The 14,807-nt window shown below is 36.2% G+C and overlaps 1 protein-coding gene and 3 long non-coding RNA genes across 5 annotated transcripts in view; all 4 read right to left on the bottom strand.

Annotated features, from left to right (window-relative positions):
- Nucleotides 1-7,412, bottom strand: part of vps9d1 (VPS9 domain containing 1) — a 32,074-nt gene extending 24,662 nt beyond the window's left edge. Inside the window, exons 1-5 of one of the 2 annotated variants that reach the window (XM_011476456.3) lie at nt 7,278-7,412; nt 6,361-6,433; nt 5,341-5,526; nt 5,066-5,222; nt 3,924-4,035 (exon numbers count right to left, since the gene is read on the bottom strand). In XM_011476456.3, coding sequence (XP_011474758.1) covers nt 3,924-4,035; nt 5,066-5,222; nt 5,341-5,526; nt 6,361-6,433; nt 7,278-7,373 — 624 coding nt within the window. In that variant the 5' untranslated portion in view covers nt 7,374-7,412. The remainder of the gene's footprint in view (nt 1-3,923; nt 4,036-5,065; nt 5,223-5,340; nt 5,527-6,360; nt 6,434-7,277) is intronic. The other variant, XM_011476457.3, reaches the window with a different exon arrangement.
- LOC111947548 lies at nt 197-3,153 on the bottom strand. The gene is made up of 2 exons (XR_002873425.1): nt 1,313-3,153; nt 197-1,182 (listed from the first exon to the last, which is right to left on the bottom strand). It is a non-coding gene; the product is annotated as an uncharacterized LOC111947548 (long non-coding RNA).
- Nucleotides 7,413-8,504: 1,092 nt separating the features above from the next.
- LOC105354270 lies at nt 8,505-9,734 on the bottom strand. The gene is made up of 3 exons (XR_908930.3): nt 9,514-9,734; nt 9,296-9,413; nt 8,505-8,797 (listed from the first exon to the last, which is right to left on the bottom strand). It is a non-coding gene; the product is annotated as an uncharacterized LOC105354270 (long non-coding RNA).
- A 3,388-nt stretch (nt 9,735-13,122) lies between these two features.
- Nucleotides 13,123-14,399, bottom strand: LOC105354269. Its single transcript, XR_908929.2, has 2 exons — nt 13,850-14,399; nt 13,123-13,719 (listed from the first exon to the last, which is right to left on the bottom strand). It is a non-coding gene; the product is annotated as an uncharacterized LOC105354269 (long non-coding RNA).
- Between the last annotated feature and the right edge of the window lie 408 nt (nt 14,400-14,807).

Below are 14,807 nucleotides of genomic sequence, written 5' to 3'. Positions count from 1 at the left end.
GTGTGGGACAAAACCAACAAAACAAAAAGAGGTCATAACTTTCAATATGAGTACAAACAACAAAAAAAGAGGTTGAAAATTTATCATGAGCACAAACAATACAACAAAAGGTCATAATTTTATACACGAGCATGAACAAAACGAAGCAGCAGTTGACTTTATCGTCTTAAATTAGCAAAAAAGACAAGAAACAGTCTCACTTTTTCCATTTAAACTTTTATTAAATACAGGTGGCATAAAAGATAAAAACAAGAAAAGACTACAAACTAATAAGTGGACCTCCAGAAAGATCGCTGAATGGACATCCCATTGTGAGAATAAAAATACAAAAACAGTTTCCACACATCCAAAAAAATAATATAAAATAAAAATCTTTAAAAATGTTCCCATCTCCTCTCAGTGACCACGCTTGTCAGGTGGGTATCGTTAGAGTCCCCCAGTCCAGCCCTAGGAGTTATGTTAATAAGCAATAAAGATAATTAAAAATAAAAACAACTATGGTGTGTTCAGGTAGTAAAATATATAGGTTATTGTTTTTAGACAGACTTTGTTTGTTTTTTTAACTAAAAGCTTAGTTTACTACAAACATTAAAATGACAAGTTTAAAATGTAACAAAATAAAAATTCAACTTTTCCCACAGTAAAATGGACAATATTTCTGCACATCCTGGCTGCATCAATGCGTCAATTTACAAATGCCTTCAAATTATACACTAGGTAACACATTAAACCTCAATGTGAAGGAAAAGAACATTTCATTTTAAAGTTCAAACAATGAGGAAAATCTTAAAGCACTTCAAATGTCGACAAACCAAGAAAAAAAAATACAGATGGAGAGAAACAATGATAAACAAAGCTTTTTCACAGATGCATCATAGAAAAGAAAAATGACTAAATGTATATATTTCAACTAGCATCCACCAACTTCGACAGACCCTGTTGTTGCAGATGTGTGTGTAATTTCCTTTTTTTTATTTTTAACTTTTGTTTGCTTTCATGATCACATCCACCTCCTACAGCGATCGTTGAAATTCGTCTGCGTTCGGTAAATTACGGCGACAGAAAAACGTACCTGCCGTTAATTAGCTAACAGCGTTAGCCAAACCACTTTACCTTTACGAAGGTCTTCAGTTTTCTCCAGTAAGAACGAAGTTCGACTTGATGTCGAAACATTTTCCGCATCTAAACGACCAATAAAACACATTGTTATAAATATTTTTAATAATTATCAAAAAATATATAAGTTAGAACTACTATTTCTTTTTAATGCGATACATTACATACAACAACGTTTACGAAATTAACTACCCACCATTTTTTTTTCTTTTTCAATCTCCTGAGAAGAATGTTTGAATCGAGAGATGACCGTCGAGGAGGAACAGCAAACCTTGGCTCCTCTGGCTTTCTGTGGCGCTGAATGCGACGAAAGATAACGCGGGCTGTCTTAAGACCGCTCCACTTCACACTAAGCTGTTCATGGTCGTCCGCATAGAAAACCGCCTTACCAGACCGGAAACACCCCATCATTTCAAAATAAAAGTAGAGGTAGCTATAGTAGCTGTTTTTATGTTTGTTTGTTTGTTTTGGTCCATTTCAGTTACATTTTATTAATTAACGTTTTTTGTGTTGTTTTTGTGTGACGTTTTTGTGTTGTTTGTGTAGACGTGTTTTGTGTTTTCTTGTGTTATTATTGCAGAGTATTGCTTGCCTAAAGACACAATAACATCTGAAATCTTGTGCATCTAAGCCAGTTGTCTAAAACACCCAAAAGTAATTTTTTTAAACAAGCCTTTTATCATTAACTTATAGGTTTTTCTAAATAAGGTATTGCAGGTTTGCTCAAAATTATTTTGCAAAAAAAAAAGTAAACAGGAAGCAATTTTAAAAAAAAGAACAAGATGACAACAAAGAGCTACAAACTAAACAGCTGTGACATGTAAAGAAAAACCTAGAGCAGTTTATGTGGCATTTATCATAAATAATTACTTAAATTGACATGAAAAGAAAACACTGTTGTGGGAAAAATGTTATTGTTTTGTATTTATGGCTCCATTATTGTTGTTGTTTTTTTCAAATAGGTTTTCAGATTTTTTGATTAGGGACTCTTTAAAAAACTTACAACTAAAGTAAGAGTGAATCAAACTCTTTGGTTAAAGATTTAATGTCTAAATAAATTTGAGAATACATTTTTATAAACTAGCATTAGCTTTACACATTGTTTAACCAAAATTAATCAAACTGGTTAATTTACAAAAACAAAGCCAATTTTATTTTTCCCCAGGGTCACTGAGATCTTGTTTCTGTCAAATTTCAGCATGAAACTTTTATCTGCATGTCATAAGGATATTTATGGGTTTTTGATTTGAAACATTGACTATTGGGTTAATAAAACTATAGACCTGTCTTCTCTAAAGCAGTGTTTTTCAACCGGTGTGCCGAGGTACACTAGTGTGCCGAGGGAGATGGTCAGGGGGGTATTCCAGAAGGCCCATTTAAACTACCCTGACTTTAACCCTGAACTCTGCCTAAACTTGCTTACTCTGGGTATGAATTTGCTTAATTACGCTCCTCTCGGTAACCCTGAGTCAAGGCGCGTACACAGCAAGTACAACAAGGCATTTTCAATGGATCACCGATTTCCGGAGTCACCATGAAAACGCGTGGCGAAAACAAGAGCTTGTTACTTCAGTGAGACGGAGTCGAAGGTGGTATTGACGGCGTATGAAGATTATAGGTCCATCAAAAAAGTATCAGCAGTATCTGCATCAGCAAAAGAAAGAGTTTCTACTTGGAGAAAAAGAACGGACAAAGTAAACGCACGAGTTTCTATCTCATTTCCATTTTCATTGTGACGCAAAATCCTTTAAATTATTCAGGAACCGACAAAAAATGCTGTTGGGAAAAGTTTGTAGTTGTGACGCAGAAGCTGCAATAGCAAGAAACAAACAACGCCACCTAACTATCAGGCAGACCAATGTTTTACTTCAACTTGATGCATTTTACAGAATTTCAAAAATGAGTCATTTATGGTCATTTTAAAGCCGTTCTGGGCGGGGCTTCAAGCTCCCTGCTCTGCTCCATTCTGATGCATCCACCTATAAACAAATAAATCCCTTACCGTCTTAGTTTCCTCGTCTGAGCTGGAATCTTGATCAAAACCGTACGGCTGGATAGCTCCAATATTGCTGCCATTTTTAGTAATGTTAGGTTGGTGATGTGAGGGGCTGTAAGTGTGATTTATTTTGTGTACTTTTCTTGTCACTTCACACACAGTATATGTATATTATTTGACATAAACATTATGGAAATGTTCTAGTGTGTGATCTAGTGCTTGTTTTAAGTGCCTCATAGTAAAAGAAAAAACATTTATTTGGATCTTTTACTTAAGAAGAATATAAATGTCAATATTTCCTCTGCTTGAGTAACTGTGTCTGGAGGAAAACCTGTTATCACGCACTTGTGCAACAACGTGAAACGACATGGTGGGTGCTGTCTGAATAGACCCGCTTTTCACTGCTCTTTTTAGTACAGGGTCATGTAATATAATTGAGTGATACATTATAGCCATCACCTTAAACAATGAGATGCGGATTACAAAAAAAGCAATTAGACAGAAAGATAAATGAGTAACAGCTCATTTGTGTACTTAGCTGTTAAAGATATTGAAGGAGGTCATCTCTAAAACACAACATAATGCCTCTACATGTATTCAAACAGCAAAGCGCTTGCTCAGCGACTGATCACATCAATAACCCAGCAGTTTTTTCCCACAGCTCAGCTGTCAAAGAGACAATCTTCAGCCAGTCTTTGTTTTAAGTCAACAAATGAGGAGATAAGAGGCTTAAAAACTGAGACACGAGGTCTGTGCCTCCTCCCGTCTTCCTCACTCGTGCGTGCGGACATTAACACACTCAAAAACTCACCAAGGACGTCTTCTGGTACGCCTGCCCAGGTCGGAGTCTCGCCAAACGCGCTTCATAATTGGCTTTCAGCTTTTGGTTCAGGCGTGAAGCTTCTTCGATTGGCGTCAGTTCTCTGCAGACACATTCAATGCAAACATAACTTTACAATATTAAAAAAAAACAAAAAAAACGTTCTGGTCTCTTCTAGAATTAATCCTTAATGTATCATGTTAATTTATTTTTTAAAAATCTGAAAGATCCTCCCCTCACATTGAAAAAGACACTTCAGTAAATATTTGCTTGAAGGACTTTCAAAGTAAAAGCATCCCACTGTCTTAACAATGATCTGACCACCAGCAAACTTTGCTGCCATCAAATGTTTGATTAAAGGATTGATTGTTTAGAGGGGCTCTTCTCTGTTTTGTTGTCTTTGAACATACTAGTGGATTCCAGTGCCAAGTAATCGATTCATTTCGTCCCCAGTCAGCAGACTTGGCTCAGAAGATTACTTTTATTATCTGAGATACATTTCAGGCGTGTTTTAATTTGCTTAAACCCAGCTCCTTTGAATTCAAAGTGTTTGAATGGTGCATCAAAAAGGTCGGACTTGGTTTGCACTTGGACTGACATTTCGCAACGGATGTCTGTCAACTTAAATGTGTGCAAATAAAATAGTTCAACTTTAATTCTGAAAGAAACTAGTCCAGATTATTTTTCTAGTCTCTTGATTACATGTGTTTAATGATAAAAAAAATGCTTTTTATTTGTTTTTTTATAGGGCTGTGTCTACTTTCTGTAAGCTAAATCCTGTTAAATTGAATAAATAACACGATAATTAATTCCTTTCAAGTTGTCAAAGATGGAAATATAACATTACAGAAGAGTTTTATGGTTCCTCAACTTTAAATTCTAATTGTTAAATTCCAATCCTATCGCTCAATTACAATAATGTAAACAAGTTTTATGATGTGTGCTGCTGACCTCTTGGCCTGGTCACCCTTGAAAAAAAAATCATGAGCTCTCTAAATGGGTTTTAACTAGTTAAATAATATAATAAAATAAACTTCTGGATTCATTGAAATACCTTATCTGTTTGCCTTTTTGTTAGATTCTCATCTTTGGGTAAAGGTTTTTCAATATTCTTCACCAGAACCTTTCCTTACTTTCTACATGCGTCCGGTGATGCCACTGTTTGCAATCGTTGGAAGACTTCAGGAGGTAGAAAAGGGGAGAGCTCCCTGGCGCCATCTGACAAAACCCTTCGGTGGCCAGGCTTCGTTGGACTTGTGCCTTTATTTCGAGCATCAACAAAACCATCAGCTGCAGGAGTTGGGCAAAAATATTTTAATTTCTATGCATGGAGCACATTGGAAACTGGCAGAGATGAGCTGCGGTGTTTTTAGGAGACATGAGTCTCTTCAGAAGAAAATCTACCCACCAGAACCCGCAGCAGGAGCACAGACAGTGGTTTGGTGCTGCACTGACGGGTCAGGAGAAGCAGAAGTGGAGGTCGTTGGGTCAAGAGGCTCTGAGCTCTTCTCTATAAAAGACTTGGCACGATCCAGACATTGCTCAGCGAGCCTCAACATCCGCTCGATTTCAACAGCGACCATCTCTTTTTCTTCTGAGGACGAACAAAGAAGTCAAAGAGGGTTTGGTCATCAACATAGAAGCACACAACAAGCCAAATCAATGCAGGTTTTTGATACAAAGTTTTTCCAATAAAAGATTTTTCAAGATCAGATTAAATATCAAGAATAACGAATAACTTTTGTGCTCAAGTTGATTAGTTCAAGTCTGCTTAGAATGATTAACCAAGTTGAATGGGGGGGGGGACTGTTGTCCTGATTTTCCATGTGATGTCTGGTGTCATCCATAGATCTACTGGCTGCTGCATGCTCAAAGCTCACATCTTCTCCTTCTTTTATCGAGAGTCTGACAAAGTGGACTTCAATGAGCAGTCTGAGTTAGACACACACCCCCACAAATACACACGCACGCACGCACACACCCGCACACACAAACACACACACTGTGTTTCTTTTTCCATCATTGATGAGGTCATGAACATAATCTGAGGTCCAAACTCAGAAAACAAAACTGGAAAATCATAAAACTTTCCCCAAAGCTCATAAACAATTATGTCTTTATATTTTCCTTCCATTTTTCTGCTGGTTTTGTTTAATCTTTCTAAAAATCAAAGTGTGCCTTTGAACTCCTTTTGAAAATTTACTTTTAACTCCACTTTATGGTGTTAAAATTGTAATTAAAAAAAAGTTTCGTCAGTCTGTTTCACTATTCTTGTTGTACGATTTATGCATAACTTCACACTAAATACATGGAAAAAGGGTAAAATAGGAAAAAGCAACAAAACATTAAGTAAAAGCGAGGAGTCAAACGCTGTCTCAGTGCACTGCTGAATCACCACGGATTATGCACACAACATTTAAAGTCTTACTTGAAGAAGCAGCGTCCTCCAAAAGTGAGTGTGATATGTAGCTAATGGTTTGCAAGTATTCACAGTAAGCATCCTGCAAAGACACATCAAAAAGGACAGATCAATTATTTTAGAGAAAAGATTGCAAAAACAAAAGTCCTGATTGTGCAATTTCAACCCTTCTCTGGGCAAGCAATCTCAAAAATGTTATTTAATTGGCAAAATTGGACATCTCTGCTGATATGCCTAGAATCTTTCAAGGAACAGGAGACAAGAACTGATGACAGCTTAGCAATTAAAACTAAGACGGTAAAAAGAAACCATAATGAAATGTAAAAAGTCTAAGAGCTCTGCCATTAAATTAGGTCACCAGAATGTATCATGTAATTTCATATTTTAAAATTCATGATTAACGGGAAAATATTTTTTTAAAATAAATGTTCATTTAGATTACTCTTTTGTCTGAACATTATGATTGAAACACAATGGAAGCACTCAGTCAAGCAGAATTGAATTTAATACCATGTGTAATTGTCAACTAAGTCATCACAGCCTTTATGCAAACAATATGACAGCTCTGCAGCTGAGAGAAACGGACAGAAAAAATGATTTATAAGCTGGATGGGGGGAAAAACAAGGAAAATAAATGATCTTAATGGAATTCTTGAAGAATATTATGTCCCCACTCGGAACATACAAAACTATTTTAAAACTATAAAACACAACAATCGGGACAATTTTGTCATTCATACCAGTCTAATTACAAAAAAGCTCATCATGTTCAGCTGTAACGTCAGCAAGTAAAACAAAATATGATCGTTAATTTCAGCAAGGTAAACAAAACAGATCCGCCCACTCCGTCTGTTGACATCTCTGAAGTCTCCTGTCGTGTGCGAACGTTGATCTTATCATTTGAGACGTCACGTGTAACTTTCTACCTTGTGTTTGTTTTCTCCTTCCAGCTGAATGGCAACTTTAGCCATTTTCATGGCGTTCTGAAGGGGTTTCACTGTTCCGCTGTCAGCTGTAGACATGGTCGCGCTCTTCTTCTCCCTTTCTATCCTGTACAGAGCAGCAGCCACTCCCGTCACAAAGGACAATGCTGTCCCCTGCTGGCCTGTCCTTTTAATACCGCCTTGATTCTGATTCTGATTTTGGCAGGGGGACCTGTTCCTCCTGGAGTTTGGCTTAATCAGCTCAGGAAAAAACGATCAAGAAATAATTTGATAAAAATAAACTAGCATTAAATATTATATAAAATAAATTAAACAAATATTAATATTACAGTTTCATATCTATACCCAGAAAAAATGTTTGTATGTATACAATATTTATTCCTAATGATTGTAACGGTATGAATTACTTATAATAATGCTTATAATAATTGAATTCAAATTTGGCATGTGCAAAAATACTTACAATGATCAAAGACAGCAATGTATAGTTTAAAGTTGGGTATGGAAGAATATTGAAGTGTATCGTATTCAAAAAATAATCTTTAGGGTGTTTGTCGTTCTAATGTTGTCTATTTTCCTTGTTACTATATTTTTGTGGTTTTTGTGCTAATCGTTTTTGCATCTACCAAGGCCAAATGTGTCATTCATTCTGATTTTTATGTGTTTGTTAAATTTTTTCATGTTTTTTTTGCAAATTTATTTTTGTGCAAATACTTTTACATGTTTTTTGTGCTAAAAATTTTTTTTTCTTTTGTTTTTTAAACTGAATTTATTTGGAAAAATTTAACAATAAACAGGACTTTGACTGTTTATATTCCAATATCTTGCATGAGATAATATTCATTATATGCAACAAAAAACTTTTTGGGCATTTCTCTCTGATAGTGTATCATCTGAACCTCCATCTTTTATTTTTTATTTTTGGTTGCACTGGGTTACGGTGATGATGTAGAGCAGTCGACCTCCAACCTCCGCTATATAATAACGCCATTTACTATTTTGCAGATGAGACATGCAGATGTTACTGCAAATTACTTTTTCGAGCTTGATGGACATAAGAATTAATTGGATTTTCAAAAAAAGACGCAAGTTTGAGGGATTTAACCCAACATTCACCTATAATCAGAACTTTATTTTAAAGTTACTGTGTAGAAAGAAAACTCTTTTTAACATGGAGCTCCAAGGACAGAATCAATGTCTTTGAAATTCTTGGGAATAAAAACTTTATTAAATCTCTGTGCCTTAACAAAGCAGAAGACATGATAGAAGTAAAAAAAACATACAAAGTATGAACCACAGACAGATATTTGCCAAAGTAAAATGACAACTTTAAAACAAAGCAAGAACACAGTTATTCTTTAAAAAAAGAGAGTAATTTTATGTTTGTGTTAGAGAATGGAATATTATTTTAACCGCTTCCTTCAGGGTTGAACTTGTTGAAGGTATCCACAGCCCACTGGAAGTTGTCCCTAAAGCAGAACTCCTTTCTAACAGTAGAAACTCTGCAAAAGAAAAGTAAAAGTGTTTGGTCACTTTTAGAGACATAAACATGGTCATTCTGTCATAAATGTGAATTGGGTTGAGAATTTAAAAATTACAATATAAAAAAACTTCCTGTCAATTTAAATTTTGCCGTGCCGTTTCAGGATCCAATGCAGGAAATTCTTCTAACTCCAGAAAACCGTGTAACTTATTTTATTTATTAATATTTAGGGAAAAAAACATTGGAAAACTTGTGAATATTAAAAATAGATACTTAATCCACATGAACCAATGATTATCCTTTCCAGTAATGCCGCGGTGGTACTGTTTTTTCGTCCCCTCTTTAGGATTTTAAAAAAAAATCCACAGAAACAAACCTGTGCCTTGCTGTATTTTGCTATATAAGACAATTCTTTCAAACCCCCCCAAAAAATTAAAAATAATCCACATTTGATTTCACAAAGAATAAACATTTTATTAGAAATATCAATGTTTTTGTGCATCAACTACAGACTTACATAAACGCCTTATGTTGACAACGAGGATGAGTTCTGATGATTCCAGTCACTCTCTTTGGTGGTAATTGCTTTTCCCTGAATTCAAAGCAGCAAGGTCCATGATCTGAAACTCCAACGGCTTGAAGAGACCAAAATAATAAAAGTTAGTATTATTATAGAAAAAAAGACTCGGATAGTCTTTGAAAAAGATTTGGATGAGGAACAAAATGAGAACTTACGCATGGCATCACTGCAGCAGACAACCAACAGCAGCAGCCCCAGAGAGAAGCAGAGAGTCTTCATGGCGTTCTTTCTGACCAGGAGGAGATGAGGACGATGTTCTTCTCACTCGGTTCTTGGATCTTCTGGAGTCTCACTTCTACTGCCCCTTTTTTATAACAGGTCTATGGCAGAACCAACATGATCATGACATCACAATTTCCTAGTAAAATTCAACTTTCATAGAACGTTGTGGGCAGAAAGCCCCAACACCTTCATATCTCTGTCATTTAAAGAAAGGCTGCATCAATTTCCATCAGCGGTCACAGTTAAGGGAAGGAAGTGATTTTTGTCACCCCACACCATCTTCTCAGTGAGCCATTATTAATAGAAGTCATGGTGAGAACTCTAAACACTTATTAAATGAGTAAAAAATAAAATGACTTTAGTGTTTCTTAATGAAACATGTACTTTTTAATGTTTGCTGCTTTCATTTTCTTTATTTTTCTTTATTTAAACAACATTATTTTCTATAAAAAAATCTGTTGTTTGTTGTGTGATGACTATTACTAAAGTGGTCAACCAGCTAACTCATTGAGACACAGAACCCCTTGATTCATAATAATACAAAAGAACAAATAAAATGTCAAAATAAACAACATTCATAAGAAGTATTTTGAAGTGTGTCATCACATACAAACATTATGTTTGATTTGTTTCTTTCAGGAAAAAATAAGAACCAAATAAAAAATAGACTAATGCCACTTTACATTTCCATAAAACTTTCATTTTGTTTATATTTCATTGAACGTTTAAATGAATTTAACATGCTTAACATGCTTTTGAGATATAAACTTTGGTTAAATAAATACATAAGTTTCTGTTAATTACACATAAAAAACAGATTTTCATTCAAATCTTGCTGGAAACTTCTGGAAGCGAATAGTTGTGGGGCTTAAACTGCAATATTAAAGCCTTTGTCACTTCACCTGTACAGGTGGGTTGACCTGTAAAGGAGCTGTAAGTATTGGGGTAGTCCGGGCCCCTGGAGGGTCGTAGGGAGGAGCCAATGCATCTTAGGTGGAGTGCAGGTGTGTCTTGCCAACAAAATAAAGAATAAACAGAAAGTGTTTAAGTCGTTCTTCTTTAGATACTATGGGCCTCGTCTGTGGAACAGCCTGCCTGAGGATGTGAGGGCCTAAATCCAATGTCGAGGTTTTTACAAAGAAATTAAAGACCCATCTATTTAATTCAGCTTTTAATAAGATCTCCTATGGGGAATCTAACATTCTTACTGTTTTATTTTATGATATTTTCCTACATTTTTATTTGTTTAATGTGTGTTTTTTAATTATTATTATGTAGCCATTTATTTAATTATTTATCTATTCTTTGTTTTAACATCTTAACTTATTCTTTTTATATTTCAGGTGTTTTAGGCTTTTTATGCATTAACCTATCTTAATTTTTTATGTTTTAACTTTTCTATTTATCACTTTATGGTCGGTTTATGAGGGTTTTTCTCACCCTTGGCTGGGGTGTTTGTGTCTATGCTGACACCCAGGCCAACAGGAGGACAGGGCAGACGGCAACTTCTTGGTTCTATCTTCTTAAGGTTTTTTTTTTCTTAAGTCATTTCTCTTTTTCTTGTGCTTGTCTTTGTATATTTTATTATGACGGTTTTTGTAAGTTATTTTTTGCATTTGTGTTTTTGCATCCTTGTTTGTTTTTATGTACAGCACCTTGAGCTGTTTTCTTAACATGAAAGATGCTATAGAAATAAAATTAATTTGAATTTGAATTTGAAACGTTCAAAATAATGCAGCAGCTTTGTTTCAAAGTTAAAACTTCACATAGTAAACCTCTTCCTCCTTCACAGTCGACCAGTTTTTCAGACTAAATTAAACGTGTGTGGTGGAGAATCGTACGTGTGTTCCATCGTGCTTATGATGGTAACCCACAACCCAAGAGGTGTTAAAATGTTCAGATGTAAAGTTCTTTGCCCTCTCCAGCTCTGGTCGGCTTGGTTTATTCCAGGTTAGTGAGTCAGTTAGTTAATCTGATCATCGGAAAAATGTAAAAGGAAAAGCAATTCACAAAACATCGTTAAACACGTGAAAATAATTCCGAACTTAAATTTACTATTTACAAAAATGAATTCAATATGAATCTGCATGTTTTCTAAGTTAAATTTGAGGTTTTTAGCCAATACCAGCAGCATCGAAGGTTTCCTTTCTGAGCTTTGACTTTGCCACCCAATGGGGAAATTGAAACGTCAGATTATATTTTAATATTCAGTGCCAACCAGAAGGGAAAGTTTAAAAGCTGTGGGACTTTCATCTGGTTACAGCTCCTAATGATGACTTAGTGCTCTGAGGTGGGGGCTTTGATTCTATATCTGGGGGTGGACTCATTTCCACTTGGATCGTGGGCGGCTGTGGTTCAAAGTTCCCTCTACCTGAAAATCTCTCTGCTCCACTGAGTGTCAGGAAGAACCCTCTAGGTTCTTGAACAGATCTGGTACCCGCCCATCTTTGTGTAATCAAATGTACAAAAGGGGGCGGAGTCATTCATTTGGAACTCTCTAATGATGAGGTCATCAGATTGCCTTTCTAGACTGAAGCGTGCCCACACAGTCGACTAGTTTACTGGTATTATCTATTACTGTAATTGTGACTCTCAGGTTGTGCAACCCCTATTTTATTTATGTGTTTTTAAGACAGTAGCCGCCAAACAAGGCTTTATAAAGCCAATTAATATTTATTAATAAAGCAACAAACGTTGATAGAGCCCCAGAAGCAGTGTATTTGTCACAAGAACAAGCTGCGTCCAAATGCAGCAGATTTATTAGTTCAGTTAAAAGTCCACAAAGCTAAATCAGGGAGTCAATAAAGAGCATGAGAGCATCAGAGAAGATACAGGGTTAGTCAGGATCCAGACGAGAGTCAGTGCAGGCGGCAGGCAAACAGAGTCAGGAAACAGAAGATCGGGTCTGGGTATAACGCTCACTAATGCAGGCAGAGTGGCACAAACAATACTGTACACTGAGTGAGGCTTTGTGCAGGGGTTACGTAGACACTGAGTGATTGTACATTACTGTCAGACATGTGGCATCCAGGAAGTGTGCACTGGGGTTTCTGGGACATGTAGTATATCAAGAACTCTTGGGACCACTCCCACTGGTGACCAGAGGGGGAGACAGAGCTCTGACTTCAATTAATTACTGTAGGTTTGAGGCACCTTGCTTGATTGTGAATTGGTGCTTTGCAAATAAATTGAATTTTATCACTTTGTCTTGGACTTTTTCAAAGTTATATAAAAAGGATTTTGTCTTTGTGTGGTTTTTGCTATAAGTTGTAACATGGAGAAAGGTCAGAGATGCTTCTGCAGCAGCGTTTTAGCTTCTCAGATCTTATCAGCAGAACCCGAAATTCACGTGGAGCTGGTGGTGAGAAAAAGAAAAAGGGAGGCAAAGGAGGTTGACATGTTCTTCCTCTCAGGAAGAGCTCACAGCTGCATGAAAAACCTCCAGATTATTTGAAAAGGAGTAAACAATATCTGCTATTGCTGGTAAATATTATATAAAAAAGGTTGAATGTTATTTCCTCGTCATTCATGGAGTCTGTCTCAACCATCATGAGGAACTTTATTCTTGATGGGGTCCCAGTTCATTACAAGGCCACATATTACAGATGATTCAACTCGTATGTGTTTTAAGACAGTTTATGCATGTTGCTGCAACAAACAGGAGGCTGGAGAACTGGCAGATAAATGATGCAGGTGCAAAGTTAAAGTGCAATCACACAGAAAACTATTTTTTAATCACTAGAATCTCCGAGAGGAGATGGTGTCAAACCTCAAGCCTCCACACAGTCCCGTTTTGTTGATACTAGAAGATTTGTTCGCAACAAGCAAACAGAAACAGTCTGGTACTTCTTGGAGTTAACCCCTTCAAAATGTGCCAATCTTTATTGTTTTTACATTCAAATTTTGTTCCAACAGATAAGCACAAAGAAATTCTTAAACATGTTGTTCATTTAATGTAAATGACATGAAGTGACTAAAGAAAATAACTGTAAACTCCTGAAGAGACAGTCTTCTTGTAGATCTTCAGTGCTGCAAATCTTCATCCCCAATATTTTCCAAGTTATAGACGCGATTGAAGAAATTATGACCCCAAATGGAAGTCTTGCTAACACAGATTTTTGCTTTTTCTAGTCTCAACTCTGAAAAAAAGCCACAAAGAGTTGGTTTATCTCATATTAACACATGAATTAATGACCTGCAGTTTCTAAAACAATTCATCAGAAGTACCATTGGAATGAATCAGAAAACACTAGTGAAGCACAGACTTACATAAACCCTTGAATGGGACAGGATGCACTAGTCTTCTTGACGTTGACCACTAGTACAAACGGAATGGGGATCTTGCTGAATTTGAAACAGCAGAGCGTAGATTCCTCAAAGTCATGCTGCATTGCTTGTGAGAATGACCGGGTGAATTTCAAACTCTTAAGATGCTTCAAAAATACAAGAAATGTACCACGTTGCCTAATTCCAGGTACCCAAACTTAAAAGTGAGACTCAAACTTGCCAGTGGCTAGGTTATTGTAAACAGAATGCTTTAAGGTACAAAATGTTTATGGATCTTGTGTTTTATGGAAATGAAAAGAAACTGAGATGAACGTGCAGGTAAACTAATGAAAAGGCGGCTTACGCCACGCATCAAAGCAACAGGCGGTGAGCAGCAGCAGGCAGAGAGGGAAGCACATCATCTTCATCTTGGTCTTCATGGCAGTCGAGGAAGATGTTCTGTTGCAGTCCTGTGTCCTGTTCACATGCTGGGATTTAGAGGGGACGATTTTGATCCTCGTCTTTCCACCAAGAATAAATGCAGCACTAAATGTTTTCAGTGAGTCTTTAAACTAACAAACACCCATCTGTTTGTGATTTAGTTAATGATCAAAAGAGGATAAACACTCCTTTCCTGGAATCATATTGGGGTAAAAGGTTTTTGAGAGAAAAGTCTAAAAACAGCAAAATGTTGATTTTGTAATTTCATTTTTATTATACCTAAGTCAAACAATTTACTTTCTTCTTTTTTGGAAGCAGGTGAGAGAATGCTTTAAACTATATATACAATTGCCAGATAAATGCATCTAGACATTAAAGAAAAACACAATTAGAAACAACAAACCACAACAAGAATCAAGTTTTTCGTGCACAAAGGAGAAAAGCAAGTGTAACAGAAAACATTCACCACGCTTCTCTTCTCAAAGGTTCTGTTTCTCCCCATGCTGCTTTTATTAAGACT

This window comes from Oryzias latipes, chromosome 6, assembly GCF_002234675.1.
Source record: "Oryzias latipes chromosome 6, ASM223467v1".
Lineage (NCBI taxonomy): Eukaryota > Metazoa > Chordata > Actinopteri > Beloniformes > Adrianichthyidae > Oryzias > Oryzias latipes.
Note: the sequence above shows the minus strand (reverse complement) of the source record. Positions and strands in the feature narration are given on the sequence as shown.